The 15388-nt window shown below is 34.2% G+C and overlaps 2 protein-coding genes and 1 pseudogene across 3 annotated transcripts; 1 reads left to right on the top strand and 2 right to left on the bottom strand.

Moving 5' to 3' along the window:
* Positions 1–258: 258 nt before the first annotated feature.
* LOC128181605 (uncharacterized) lies at positions 259–4265 on the bottom strand (annotated as a pseudogene).
* An 817-nt stretch (positions 4266–5082) lies between these two features.
* On the top strand, positions 5083–8378 carry LOC128179286 (BTB/POZ domain-containing protein KCTD9-like). The gene is given in 5 exon segments (XM_052846676.1): positions 5083–5212; positions 5215–5240; positions 5952–6057; positions 6604–6737; positions 7392–8378. Coding segments are annotated over 5 exon segments (498 nt in total). The 5' UTR covers positions 5083–5097; the 3' UTR covers positions 7509–8378.
* A 73-nt stretch (positions 8379–8451) lies between these two features.
* On the bottom strand, positions 8452–12178 carry LOC128179285 (uncharacterized). Of its 2 annotated transcripts, XM_052846673.1 has the most exons (8): positions 11796–12174; positions 10696–10868; positions 10245–10371; positions 9870–9950; positions 9558–9732; positions 9254–9399; positions 8975–9074; positions 8452–8870 (listed from the first exon to the last, which is right to left on the bottom strand). In XM_052846673.1, the coding sequence occupies exons 1-8, from the start codon at positions 11991–11993 to the stop codon at positions 8524–8526; spliced, it is 1347 nt and encodes a 448-aa protein (XP_052702633.1). In that variant the 5' UTR covers positions 11994–12174; the 3' UTR covers positions 8452–8523. The 2 variants fall into 2 exon arrangements, with proteins under 2 accessions (XP_052702633.1, XP_052702634.1); XM_052846674.1 differs by lacking the exon at positions 8975–9074 and having other exon boundaries at positions 8512–8870; positions 11796–12178.
* Positions 12179–15388: the final 3210 nt, after the last annotated feature.

Below are 15388 nucleotides of genomic sequence, written 5' to 3'. Positions count from 1 at the left end.
GCTCTCTATAATATTTCTAATGCTTTGCCAAAATTTGAATATCAGTTGATCCAAACAAAGCATGTGACATGTTTGTTGCACAAATACAATTCCACATTTTAAAAAAAAATTGGCAATGGACACTCATACTACATGTGTGTACATTTATTTTCAAGTAATCTGGGAGCATGAGGCATCTGAGCTTGCTCACTTTAATTTTAATTTCAATTAAATGAAGGTAGTGTTACACTGTTAATAATCTGGCAAACAATTATTTGATGAGCACCAGGTCCAACTCCTCTCTCCTGGGAATACCTAACATTTCGTACTTGATATGCCATTTATTGAGCTAAAGACAAGCAGAGAGCATCGTTTTGAATTTCCATCGATCATCTAATTCTGATTAATTAGAAATTTGCAATTTCTCATTGTTCCAGAACAGTGGATAGTTCAGTTTCCTTTTTTTTTTTTAAAATCACTTTTAGATTACTAGGTATAAATTTTTAAAAAAAGTTGATTCGTAAAATTAAAAAGGGGTTTATCTGACCCCTCGTTGCGATGTTCCAACAGACTAAATAAACGGAATTAAAAGTCATTTCCTTTTTTATGTTTCATAATTTTTCAAATTATAATGTGCTAGTGCATTGGTCAGCATTTTCCCCGTTGCCATTTATTTCGTCCATTTCTTCAATAACCGAGTTCTCGCTCTTTAGCCTAAATTCATTACAAGGCAAATACTCCAACGAGGTCACGTTGTCAACCTCCTCTGGCTGAGAATGCAAGCAACAGAAGAAGGAGGTTCTTTCTCTGAATCGGTGTAAGCATTGCTTTGCTGATTTCGTGTCCATTGCGGGAACGTCGAATAGAAAACTTGGCTTGGGCCTAATGAATGATCTTTTGGACTTGGGTTTTGACATTCCGAGTTCGTTGATTTTGAGCGTCCTTTCGTTATGGCTATACTTCACACACTGATCTACAAAGCAGAAAAATAATATAAAGATTTAATATCAAATAAATCAGTGATGAATTATTAAAGGAGAAAAAAGGTTTATTTCAAGCGTTACTTAGATTCATACTTGCGTATAAGAAAAGTTCGTATACGTTGTTTTCATCATCAAGTTCATAGAAAATAAAGAAACGATTGTCTGGATCTTCAGGTGATATCGGCTGTTGAATCTGTATAGTACATGTTATATCAAGAATCTTGAGAAAAATATTATGTTTAACAACACAGTTTAACGTCGTTAAGCAAAGAGGAAACTTGTGTATAAAGTATACCCCTTTTTTCTCTGATGGTGTCAAAACCATGTGTTTACATAATAGTGATTTTTTTATATGCTGAAATACCTGAATCATTATTTCTCTGTTGTCGAGATCCGCCACTACGTTATAGACTTTATCGTCTGCGCGGCAGGTTATTGTGCAGATGTACCGCACCACAGGACGTTTATCCATATAGATTATACACTTGTAAAACGTGAAATTAAATAAATCTGTAACATCATTAAAACATCTTCTTCAGAATTAATACGTTAAAAACAAATTGATTGATTGATTGATTTGAGTGATAAACTAATGGAAGAAATGCAATGAATATGTCGTCAGAATGAACTGACAATTACAGAGAAAGACAGGATAGAAATACACTTACAGAACTGTAATTCCTCTTTTTTTATTCCCATGCCTGTCAGGGTTTTTGTTTCCGGCTGAAATCGAACATATGTTCCCGGGTTTTCTCCTTCGATTTTTATACAGCTCTGGAAGCCGGGTCCCGTCCGCTGGAGAGGTTCATGTTTTCGAGTATACAACAATTCGCCCTCGTTAAACTGAAAGGTTAGAATACACAAAAGGTGCCTCGTGAAAGCTGCAAACCTTCTAGTATTTGGACTACGTAAAATAAAAAAAAGTTTATTTTTTAAATTAAACAAGTAAATTTCATGCTGTAACTTTTTTTTTTATTTTTATAACTGTTACACTTGACGCTCACATATAAAAGTGCAATACCTCGCAACTTCTCTCGCCTTTGAAGTTCAATTGCACTGTGATTTCTGATATTTTCGATGATGTATTCCAACGCCACAATGTCTGCCATAAATGATAAAATAATATATATCAAAATCTTTTATTTGAAAATTCAGCTTTAAATAAAAATGTTTGTTATGTATTGAAGTGTGCTTCTACAAATATCAGTACAATCGCAGAACTAGGTTTGCACAAAGTGTTAAATGTTATTACAGCGTGTTCATCACGCACTGAAATTGCACACTTTTTAAAGCGGAGAAATAATTTTAAGACATGCAAATAAGCAAAAAGCAGATAAGAAAAAAATACATGTATTTTTTTATTTTTGAAAATAATCAAACGTGTACCAGTTTTAATCGCTTTTTCGAAGATTTTTTCAGACTTTCCACCTCTGAATTTAGGGCACATTTAAAGGCATTGAAGTTTGAGTCTTTAACATCATTTCCATCGACTCGAATTATTCGATCATATTTCCTGCAGAAAGAAAAATGTACACGAAATATTACAATACACTTAATTGTACCAATTGAATGAGTATGAGAGCGACAAGGACATTACATTAAATGGTTTAAAGGTCTAATTCTGATCTTTCTTAATAAGATATTTATTGATCTTAATTACACAAGAAAATGAAACGGACGGACGGACAGAATATAATGCTATGCTGTAACTAAACAAACCTTCAACTCATTCAATTTTGAAGCTTAACAATTTAAAACTAATATTCTATCTCTCTCTCCCTCTCTCTTTCTCTCTCTCTCTCTCTCTCTCTCTCTCTCTCTCTCTCTCTGTTATGATAACACTTACCTTATTTCAGAAACGCCTTCTCCGACACTGCTGACCACATGGTAGTATCCATCACGCTGTTTCCGTGAAGCAGCAAAGGTTACCATGGTAACCAAAACTTCCTGGAGATAACACAACTCACAGGAATTGGAACTGTCCACTTCGTCATTGGCCATCCCTGCGTCCACAGAACTCTATAGCAGATCCAAGCATTAAAACACTAAATGTAATCGAAGATAATGAAGTCCGGCACATAATTCCAACAGGGACTAAGTCCATTTTAACTTCATGCATAAATTTCGTACGTTCAAGTTACAGAGAGAATGATGTAAAAATGAGCTTATAGCCCCTTTAATTATTCACGACGCCTTTCTAACATTTTTTTTAATGATAAGATTATATTCATTCAAAAGTACTAGTAATTACAGAAACTTCAACAAAGTTCAACTCATATTTCTTTGCCTAATTCATGGAAGCTGTCGGAGTAGAATTTGATTCACTTATCAAATAAAAAAAAAATTGATGAACAGTTGAAATATTTCAAACATATATTACATGTTTACACATACATGTGTACGTAAACATATATGAATGTTTAATCTTAAACTGTGTTACAGTTGATAACACACTCTTAAACTTAATACGCCATTTAGTCAACGATTAGAGCCTTCCTGTAATAGATCTGTCATTTTTACAGCACTTCAAAAATACTTATGTTCATTAACAACTTTAACAAAAAACAAAACAAAAACTTTTCCACTTAGATTTAGAAAGATGCTATTCAAAAATACTTTCGTTCATAAACAACTATAACCAAAAAAAAAAAATACTTTTCCACTTAGATTTTAAACCCTAAAAAGAATTTTTTAGTAAATGGCTATGTAGTTTGGATTATTGTACTTTAAAACAACTCCTTTACAGACAATGTACATCCGCGATTATCAGAACTTTGCTCTGGTCAAGCAAAGTATTAAAAATCATCATATTTACATGTAACAAAGAATAAACAATAAAATAAAAAGAGTTTAAAACGCTTTTGTTGGCTTCTAAAAATTATGATTATGAAGTACAATTGTTAAGGCTTTAAATTAATTTTACTCACCTCTGATTCGGCGGAAGAGGATGATGACGAAGAAGAAGATGAAGACGACGACGAAGAAGACGAAGAAGACAATGAACGCTTTCGATGTCTGCAAAAAAAGTGTCTTCGGCGACACAGATTTCTTTTTATTCACAAGATCGATGGAATTTCCTATCGTCTGCATCTCAGGCGCAGACGACAGCGATAGTCTTACCGCCATGATGGAACGTTTGATGGACTAGGTCCGATTACTTGATCGTCCTACTTTTTCTTTAAATTTGTTTTTGTTTTTTCTCTGAATCCTGTTACTCGCTAGACAAGCATTTAAACCTACGATGATTATTTCTGACAGCGATACTGAATGTTGATCCTCCTCGATTCACTAATCCAGGTTAAATGTTTTATCAGTACATTGTACATCCCTAGTACAGTGTACACCCTCGGTACATTGTACAGTCCTAGTACATTGTCCACCCTTAGTAAAACGTACACCTCTAGTACAATGTTCACCCTCAGTACAGTGTACACCCCTAGTACAGTGTACACCCTCAGTACATTGTACACCCCTAGTACATGTATAGTGTTCACCCTCAGTACAGTTTACACCCCTAGTTCAGTGTTCACCCTCAGTTCGTTGTACACACCTAGTACAGTGTACACCCTCAGTTCGTTGTACACACCTAGTACAGTGTACACCCCTAGTACAGTGTACACCCTCAGTTCGTTGTACACACCTAGTACAGTGTACATCCCTAGTACAGTGTACACCCTCAGTTCATTTTACACCCCTAGTATAGTGTTCACCCTCAGTACAGTTTACACCCCTAGTTCAGTGTTCGCCCTCAGTACAGTTTACACCCCTAGTATAGTGTTCACCCTCAGTACAGTTTACACCCCTAGTTCAGTGTACACCCTCAGTACAGTGTACACCCCTAGTTCAGTGTTCGCCCTCAGTACAGTGTTCATCTCCAGACGCCCTCAATCACATTGTTTTGCCAGTGAACCTTTTGCATTCGAGATTATGCATTAAAATTTAGCCACATTTACAAAATGTAGAACCCTGCAGAAAAAAATTCAGCAGTGCATGTACTTAAAACCAGCACATGAAATTAATGCCTGTTATTGGCATTCCAGAAAACAATAATGCTGGAAGTCCACAATTTCTTATATAATTTGCTATCAGACCCTCAGAAAATCTAAAAGGTTTTTTATCTCACCTTATTCAGGGCATGAATTTTACCAATGCTAACTTATCCAAGCTGGACTTGAGGTATATCAACTTTAAGTATTCTGTCCTGAAGAATGCTAACCTGAGTGGAGCCAACCTGTCATACTGCAACTTCAGTATGACCTCTGCCATGCTGTTTTAGATGTAAGTTCATGTATATCAAGAAGGGTTTTTTGTGGGGGTTTTTGGCAGAATTTACAAGATCATAGCATATTGATTGTATGCAATTAAATTTGTAGAATTATTTTTCATGTTTTATTTATTTAAATAAACTATTTAAAAATTCCAAACTTTTTTACTTTTCTTTCCTCTGTGAGAATTGGATTATGCCTTTACTCATATGAAATCTGAATAATGTTTTAATGATTCAAATGGAAAATTATACAAAATACATATTCAAAAAGAGAACCAACCTGTGCATATAGTGATATAAATAAAGTTTATTTATGAAAAATAGGTACAGGAAAAGTGAGATAAGATATGTGCAAATGAAAAAGATTTTCATCTTTTTATCAACATTGAATGAATTTTTAAAGCGCTAAGCATAGCTCAGCGCTTTATTGTCGTTAGACTTCTACTTCCGGTGCAAGGAATAACCGCCCCCTATGAACAGAAGTTTACATCATTTAAACTGGTTAGGGAACCAGTTTCAGGAGCTGCACGGGCTAGTACGGGCTACTGTGAATTTGATGTACAGGGCTTACATACATCATTGCAGGGGCTGCCACGCAGTGATGAGGAAATATATCGCGTATACAGAAACTAAAATGTTATATACATACATGTATATCTTTTACAAACAGAAGCTGGGTTAGCGCTTTTCAGTACTATGAGTACTTTGATTCTTCTTTGCAGTCTGCCAACTTACTGGGAGTGAAAATGCTATGTGCAAACATGGAAAGAACATCATTACGGGGGTGTAACTTTGAAGATCCTGCAGGCAGTCGGGCTAATATGGAGGATAAACGAATTTATAAGATTAAAATATGTTAATTCCTAAATATTCTTGGAATTTCAGTCTTGTCTGGGTGATTAATGAACTTGTGTGTTTTTGTCAAGGTGGATAACCCCCAGATAAGAGAGATAGCTCTCACAGAGATGAATAAATATCTTCTTTTTTTTTTAAATTAAAAGGACAGTTTCTGTTTAGTTTTGTCCGACAATGTAGACTGAAATTATGGAGGGGGTTCAAATTGTTCTGTGGATTCCTTTTGGATAATTATTATCACTGTAGAAAAATTTTACATGAGCAAACAGTGGAACTCAAATGTGATACATTAATGCTTAATGTACAGTTAATTTCTAGTCTGGTTTGATGCATTCTTGATAGATGCATACCAGGTTACATAGTATGTGTACTGTTTATATAGAAAACTGTCTGTAAACATGTAAAAAGGGTCACAGTAAGAGTAACCGGTTTCTAACAGCGTCGGTTTAAGGTTATAGAAAATCTAAAGTATATGTAAACTACTGGTAATTTTTTAACTCTTGATTATGTATGGAACAGGTGCCCTGATGAAGAGCGTGAATTTGGAAGGAAGTCACATGGCAGGAGTAAATTTACGAGTGGCGACTTTAAAAAATGCCAACTTACAGAACTGTGATCTAAGAGGAGCAGTATTAGCAGGAGCGGATCTAGAGGTATGTCACTTGTTCAGGTAGATTTGATACAAATGATATATATTCATTAAACATGACAGGTATTATAATTTCAGGGTGCAAGAAAAACTTGATTTTATATTTATCGTTATATACATGTATGTATCCGTAAGCTTTTAAATACTTTACATGACATTTACTGATTTATTACACATGTAAAGATAAATGTAACCAGTGACTTGTAATTATGATAAAATTTGCTTCCAAGCGGCCACCTAACACCTGTACATGTATTACACCCCTTTTGGAATTTTATCTTGCACCTTACATTCAAGATGTGTTAGCCCTTTATCCTCCAACCCCGCAGACCTTGCACCTTAATTAATATTGGAGTACTGTATACAGGGTTATTTTCGCCCTGTTTAATTTTCGTCCTTCTAAGGTTGCAAACAGTTTCGCCCCATCTTGAATTCAACCAGATTTAGAAGCAGTTGTCTTTAAAGAGTGATAATTAGAAACATTTTAATTTGCCCAGTCATAAATTCGCCCGCTGACAACAAGGGCAAAAGGGGCGAAAATTAAACGGGGGTGAATATTACACTGTATACAGTATTGGGTTGATATAGAGACAGGGATAAGGGATTAAAGATGGTCATCATTTTCTATTATTGTGAAGAAGATTTTTACTCTTTTCAGAACTGTGATATGTCGGGTTGTGATCTCCAAGAAGCCAACCTGCGAGGGGCCAACTTGAAGGGAGCAGCTCTAAAACTTATGTTGAATCCCCTCCACATGGCCCAAACAGTGAGATAAGAACCAACCAGAAGACATTTTATTTTTGGCGACATTAACAGTTTCCCCCTGTGGGAAAACAGACAGAGTAACTGCACATTGATACAATATATATATACATATGAATAGCACTAAAAATGTTGCCAAAGATGTACATTTTTATTTGTCTCAGGAAACTGTTCAAGGCTTCCAATAATGCTCTCTTTTTTTGTCTCTAATTCAGTTGGAGAACAGGCGTCTCTGATTTTTAGTGTTATGTTATTTCATGTGCTGTGAAAGATGAACAAATGGAAATAATTCATCAAATATTTTGATTGCTAAATATTTACAGGAATACATATTAAAATGTTCTGTTCATTCATGCTTTTATTAAAGGGCATGGTCCTGAATTCATTGGAAACTGTTTTTATTTTCTACTTTTAATGTTTGAAATGCTCTCTATAATATTTCTAATGCTTTGCTAAAATTTTAATATAAGTTGATCCAAACAGAGCATGTGACATGTTTGTTGCACAAATACAATTCCACATTTAAAAAAAAAATTGGCAATGGACACTCATACTACATATGTGTACATTTATTTTCAAGTAATCTGGGAGCATGAGGCATCTGAGCTTGCTCACTTTTAATATCAATTAAACGAAGGTAGTGTTACACTGTTAATAACCCAGCAAACAATTATTTGGTGAGCACCAGATCCAACTCCTCTCTCCTGGGAATACCTAACATTTCGTACTTGATATGCCATTTATTGATCATAAGACAAGCACAGAGCATCGTTTTCAATTTCCATCGATCATCTAATTCTGATTAATTATAAATTTGCAATTTCTCATTGTTCCAGAAAAGTGGATAGTTCAGTTTCCTTTTTTTTTTTTTTTTTAAAATCACTTTTAGATTACTAGGTATAAATTTAAAAAAAAGTTGATTCGTAAAATTAAAAAGGGGTTTATCTGACCCCTCGTTGCGATGTTCCAACAGACTAAATAAACGGAATTAAAAGTCATTTCCTTTTTATGTTTCATAATTTTTCAAATTATAATGTGCTAGTGCATTGGTCAGCATTTTCCCCGTTGCCATTTATTTCGTCCATTTCTTCAATAACCGAGTTCTCGCTCTTTAGCCTAAATTCATTACAAGGCAAATACTCCAACGAGGTCACGTTGTCAACCTCCTCTGGCTGAGAATGCAAGCAACAGAAGAAGGAGGTTCTTTCTCTGAATCGGTGTAAGCATTGCTTTGCTGATTTCGTGTCCATTGCGGGAACGTCGAATAGAAAACTTGGCTTGGGCCTAATGAACGATCTTTTGGACTTGGGTTTTGACATTCCGAGTTCGTTGATTTTGAGCGTCCTTTCGTTATGGCTATACTTAACACACTGATCTACAAAGCACAAAAATGATATAAAGATTTAATATCAAATAAATCAGTAATGAATTATTAAAGGAGAAAAAAAGGTTTATTACAAGCGTTACTTAGATTCATACTTGCGTATAAGAAAAGTTCGTATACGTTGTTTTCATCATCAAGTTCATAGAAAATAAAGAAACGATTGTCTGGATCTTCGGGTGATATTGGCTGTTGAATCTGTATAGTACATGTTATATCAAGAATCTTGAGAAAAATATTATGTTTAACACAGTTTAAGCAAAGAGGAAACTTGTGTATAAAGTAAACCCCTTTTTTCTCTGATGGTGTCAAAACCATGTGTTTACATAATAGTGAAAAAATGTACAACATTCTTTTTTTTTTATATGCTGAAATACCTGAATCATTATTTCTCTGTTGTCGAGATCCGCCACTACGTCATAGACTTTATCGTCTGCGCGGCAGGTTATTGTGCAGATGTACCGCACCACAGGACGTTTATCGATATAGATTATACACTTGTAAAACGTGAAATTAAATAAATCTGTAACATCATTAAAACATCTTCTTCAGAATTAATACGTTAAAAACAAATTGATTGATTGATTGATTTGAGTGATAAACTAATGGAAGAAATGCAATGAATATGTCGTCAGAATGAACTGACAATTACAGAGAAAGACAGGATAGAAATACACTTACAGAACTGTAATTCCTCTTTTTTTATTCCCATGCCTGTCAGGGTTTTTGTTTCCGGCTGAAATCGAACATATGTTCCCGGGTTTTCTCCTTCGATTTTTATACAGCTCTGGAAGCCGGGTCCCGTCCGCTGGAGAGGTTCATGTTTTCGAGTATACAACAATTCGCCCTCGTTAAACTGAAAGGTTAGAATACACAAAAGGTGCCTCGTGAAAGCTGCAAACTTTTTAAATTAAACAAGTAAATATCATGCTGTAATTTTTTTTTTATTTTTATAACTGTTACACTTGACGCTCACACATAAAAGTGCAATACCTCGCAACTTCTCTCGCCTTTTAAGTTCAATTGCACTGTGATTTCTGATATTTTCGATGATGTATTCCAACGCCACAATGTCTGCCAAAAATGATAAAATAATATATATCAAAATCTTTAATTTGAAAATTAAGCTTAAAATAAAAATGTTTGTTAGGTATTGAAGTGTGCTTCTACAAATATCAGTACAATCGCAGAACTAGGTTTGCACAAAGTGTTAAATGTTATTACAGCGTGTGCATCACGCACTGAAATTGCACACTTTTTAAAGCGGAGAAATAATTTTAAGACATGCAAATGAGCAAAAAGCAGATTAGAAAAAAATACATGTATTTTTTTATTTTTGAAAAATAATCAAAATAATCAAACGTGTACCAGTTTTAATCGCTTTTTCGAAGATTTTTTCAGACTTTCCACCTCTGAATTTAGGGCACATTTAAAAGCATTGAAGTCTGAGTCTTTAACATCATTTCCATCGACTCGAATTATTCGATCATATTTCCTGCAAGAAGAAAAATGTGCACGAAATATTACAATAAACTTAATTGAACCAATTGAATGAGTATGAGAGCGACAAGGACATTACCTTAATATGGTTTAAAGGTATAATTCTGATCTTTCTTAATATAAGATATTTATTGGTCTTAATTACACAAGAAAATGAAACGGACGGACGGACAGAATATAATGCTATGCTGTAACTAAACAAACCTTCAACTCATTCAATTTTGAAGCTAAGCAATTTAAAACTAATATTCTCTCTCTCTCTCTCTCTCTCTCTCTCTCTCTCTCTCTCTCTCTCTCTCTCTGTTATGATAACACTTACCTAATTTCAGAAACGCCCTCTCCGACACTGCTGACCACATGGTAGTATCCATCACGCTGTTTCCGTGAAGCAGCAAAGGTTACCATGGTAACCAAAACTTCCTGGAGATAACACAACTCACAGGAATTGGAACTGTCCACTTCGTCATTGGCCATCCCAGCGTCCACAGAACTCTATAGGGGATCCAAGCATTAAAACACTTAATGCAATGGAAGATACATGAAGTCCGGCACATAATTCCAACAGGGACTAAGTCCATTTTAACTTCATGCATAAATTTCGTACATTCAAGTTACAGAGAGAATGATGTAAAAATGAGCTTATAGCCCCTTTGATTATTCACGACGCCTTTCTAACATTTTTTTTAATGATAAGATTATATTCATTCAAAAGTACTAGTAATTACAGAAACTTCAACAAAGTTCAACTCATATTTCTTTGCCTAATTCATGGAAGCTGTCGGAGTAGAATTTGATTCACTTATCAAATAAAAAAAATTGATGAACAGTTGAAATATTTCAAACATATATTACATGTTTACATACATGTGTACGTAAACATATATGAATGTTTAAGCTTAAACTTTGTCACAATTGATAACACACTCTTAAACTTAATACGCCATTTAGTCAACGATTAGAGCTTTCCTGTAATAGATCTGTCATTTTTACAGCACTTCAAAAATACTTATGTTCATTAACAACTTTAACAAAAAACAAAACAAAAACTTTTCCACTTAGATTTTAGACCCAAAAGAAGAATATTTTAGAAAGATGCTATTCAAAAATACTTTCGTTCATAAACAACTATAACCAAAAAAAAAAATACTTTTCCACTTAATTTTTAAACCCTAAGAAGAATTTCTTAGTAAATGGCTATGTAGTTTGGATTATTGTACTTTAAAACAACTCCTTTACAGACAATGTACATCCGCGATTATCAGAACTTTGCTCTGGTCAAGCAAAGTAATAAAAATCATCATATTTACATGTAACAAAGAATAAACAATAAAATAAAAAGAGTTTAAAACGCTTATGTTGGCTTCTAAAAATTATGATTATGAAGTACAATTGTTAAGGCTTTAAATTAATTTTACTCACCTCTGATTCGCTGGAAGAGGATGATGACGAAGAAGAAGATGAAGACGACGACGAAGAAGACGAAGAAGACAATGACCGCTTTCGCTGTCTGCGCAGAAGAGTCTTCGGCGACACAAATTTCTTTTTATTCACAAGATCGATGGAATTTCCTATCGTCTGCATCTCAGGAGCAGACGACAGCGATAGTCTTACCGCCATGATGGAACGTTTGGTGGACTAGGTCCGATTCTACTTGATCTTCCTACTTTTTCTTTAAATTTGTTTTTTTTTTCTGAATCCTGTTACTCGCTAGACAAGCATTAAAACCTACGATAATTATTTCTGACAGCGATACTGAATGGTGATCCTCCTCGATTCACTAATCCAGGTTAAATGTTTTATCAGGAAGAGGAGTAGGGTCTATACATGTATGTGTACATGGATATGTCAATACTTCCTTATCATCAACTTATAGAAGAAATAAAACTACATCCTCTTGAAATAAGAGTGGAATAAGGAAACAGCATTCAAGGGCGACTTACTATAATATACAATGAATAGTATTTTTCATACCTTTGTTTAATTCACAAAGTATTGTAATGGTTCTTAATGACTAGGTGGATAAAGAGGGGGTTACGAGAGTTACCCCCAACCCCCACCCCTTGAAAAAAATGAAAAAAGAAATAGAGTAAGCAGAGAAAACCCGGAAAATGCAAAACAGGTAAAGGAAAGAAATAGAGTTAGGGGAATTGGGAAATGTAAAGGGAAATGTAACATTTTGCTATATTTTTCCAGATATGTGTGTCAGTGATAGCACAAAGCATCTGTCAATAAGACATGTGACACATTTACAAAAACTTACATTAATTCTCATTTAGAAGACAAGGGTGGTCAACAAACTTGCCATCTAATAAATTACCATCTAGAGGGAAAAATCCAAACAGGGTATTTTCCTAAAGCTTCATACAGAGCTCCTCTGGTAATTCAAAGGAGTAAAACAAATTTTAAAATGGTTACGACAATCGAGTCGTCTTAACAATGTTTTCAAGGTACTATGGGACACTCGATTAGTATATTTTCAACCGGTTTAAAATTTTCATATTTTACAAGATATATTTTAAGAAAAAATATGTTTTATTAAGTATGTTTTAGAATTTTTAGGAAAGACGAAAGTTATAAAAGCCCAGCAGGATTTGAACTCATGGCGTACAGATTTGTAAATATCCCTCTTTTCGGTTGCGCCACATTTCTTTGTATTATTGGACAATTACGTCATTTTTCAAGAAGCTGTTTTTACATAGATATTTTATGCAATAAATTGAATTTGTGGTTAAAAAAGTTTCTCAATATAAACTTGTTTCCATCTTTCTGTTTTTAAAAAGGTTTTTTAAATGGAACTTGAATTTCTTCAAAATAATGTGTAGTATATAGCAATGAGAGAGAGAGAGAGAGAGAGAGAGAGAGAGAGAGAGAGAGAGAGAGAGAGAGAGAGAGAACACCAAGTAATGTAACTGATTTCTCAGTTGAAGCTTGAAAAGCTATAAACACCACTCCAATATACACAAGGATATTTAAATATGATAAATTTAGTGATGAAATTATATTTAAAAGAAAAACAGGAGAAAAGGCGTCAAGATAAGATCTGGCACAAAGAGTCAATATTGAATGTTAAAGGGGGGGGGGGGGGTCTCACTCTGTTTGATGATCATTTAGATAAAAACAAATGACTTTAGATCGATCAGGACCCCCCCCCCCCCCCCCCCGTAACCTCCTGAGTTAAGTCCCACTTGAATATGCGGATGGAGAGGGGGAGGGGAACCCCACAAAGAAGGAAATTCTACAACTAATACTAGTACATGTACCTTGATTTGGAACACCATATAAAAACACACACTTCCTCTAAAGAAGGAACATATTAAAGTCCTAAACAATAATCGTTTGAAATTAAATCATGCATGATACAAGTCTTTAAAGGTTCATTCATTATCCACCTACATATCTTGATTTTATATCTAGCCGAATAAATCTATTTCCTCCTTCATGTCTGAAACAAATTGTATAATAAGTGTTCCTGGGTCTGACGGGTTTACTTAAGTGGTCCAAACTCGTGTACTTATATAAAATAAAATTAACAAAATTAAATTAATTAATAGATCTAGATTAATCAGTTACACCCCTTTTATTTGCGTCATTAGATAAAACCAGCTGTTAACAGAGACTAGTACTACTAGAAAACACATACTATGCACTATTATAAAAGACAGTCCTATAAAAGATAGTCTAAAAATACTATAAAACACAGACTGGTACTATAATAATAATTATTAAAAATATCCAAATACTTTAAAATCATTTTAGGATAGACACTAGCATTTGTTTATCCTTATTTACTTTGATCAAATTTACTAAAACATCATTTTTCTGCTTAAAAAATATGTTCTATGAATTTCAATATACAATGTAAGCTTGAAGCCAATTTTGTTTCCATTTTCGGATCATGGTGGGAAAAAAAATTCGTGATACGGTAAAACTTGCGCAGGCTCTAAAATCATTCAATGCACGTGCACAAATGAATATCGATTATATTTCAAGAATACATGTAATTATATAAGATATCATTCTTGGATTTTCCTGGGGGAAATATTGATATCTTCTCCATTTCTGAAGAATATCGATTGTCATTTATATAGAAACTGACAAGACTGAACTTCTACACGTCCCTGTTCTAACTAGTTCAAAAACTGCGTTCAAATGCATTGTTAAACACTACCGTTTTCATCGTTCATCGATTTCTTTTTTTATGTTAAGTTTGCTGGTTTAAGAAGGTTGTTTAGAAATTATTGAGACAACATAAATATTTCCCTTTCAAAGTGACGAATTTTGGTGAAATCTGTCATAAACAAGAAATATTTTTTTTTGTAATATTTTGTTTACGAAGGAACATAAACAGGTCGGTGGTCGGGGTACCGGTGTCGCATAATTAAAGGTCCGCCCCGTAAAATCATCTAATGATGTCACTGACTAGAAAATTTTCACATTAAAAGAAATAACGGCATCCTGGTCTACTTTTTTGGTGAAAATTGAAGTGTGTATCCCCCCCCCCCCCCCCCAGGAAATAAGAGTAAATCTCTCAATAATTTCCGAATAGCTCTCGAATTTATCTTGAGCGATCTACAATTATTTTTAAATTAAAGTACAGGTTGGTCACGCAATCAGATCCCAAGATGTCCGATTGTCATTGTCATTGAAAGATCACGAATCAGCCGTATCGATATCCCTCCAAAATGTCAAATTTTAACACCTTAAAATTTACATTGTGTACTTACTTTATATTTTATAAAACTATTCTATGGTTAAAATATTGAGGTTAAACTTTATATGATTTTGCAAACAGCGCGTGTGGCATAATAGTGCATGCCATTTTAAAAAAGCAGACTGTGTATTTAATTTTGTTATACTTTCATGTTAAAAACTGAAATTTGATTGGTTAAGACGCAGTTCATAATCCGTTCTATTTCCCTCGTCGTTAGCAACGCAATTAGCAACGGGTAACATTAAAAAATGTTACATGCGCGAAAATTATGCGCGTACGGTTCGCTGTATAATTCACGTTA

This window comes from Crassostrea angulata, chromosome 4 (genome assembly GCF_025612915.1).
Source record: "Crassostrea angulata isolate pt1a10 chromosome 4, ASM2561291v2, whole genome shotgun sequence".
Classification (NCBI taxonomy): domain Eukaryota; kingdom Metazoa; phylum Mollusca; class Bivalvia; order Ostreida; family Ostreidae; genus Magallana; species Magallana angulata.
Note: the sequence above shows the minus strand (reverse complement) of the source record. Positions and strands in the feature narration are given on the sequence as shown.

Bases quoted from the DNA above. Each gene is read 5' to 3' on its own strand.
- LOC128179285 (XM_052846673.1), bottom strand. From the start codon at position 11,993: ATGGCGGTAAGACTATCGCTGTCGTCTGCTCCTGAGATGCAGACGATA. The intron at 10,869-11,795 runs GTGAGTAAAATT...GATCCCCTATAG, and splicing joins CCTCTTCCAGCGAATCAGAG to AGTTCTGTGGACGCTGGGAT. The intron at 9,400-9,557 runs GTAAGTGTATTT...ATGATGTTACAG, and splicing joins AAAAGAGGAATTACAGTTCT to ATTTATTTAATTTCACGTTT.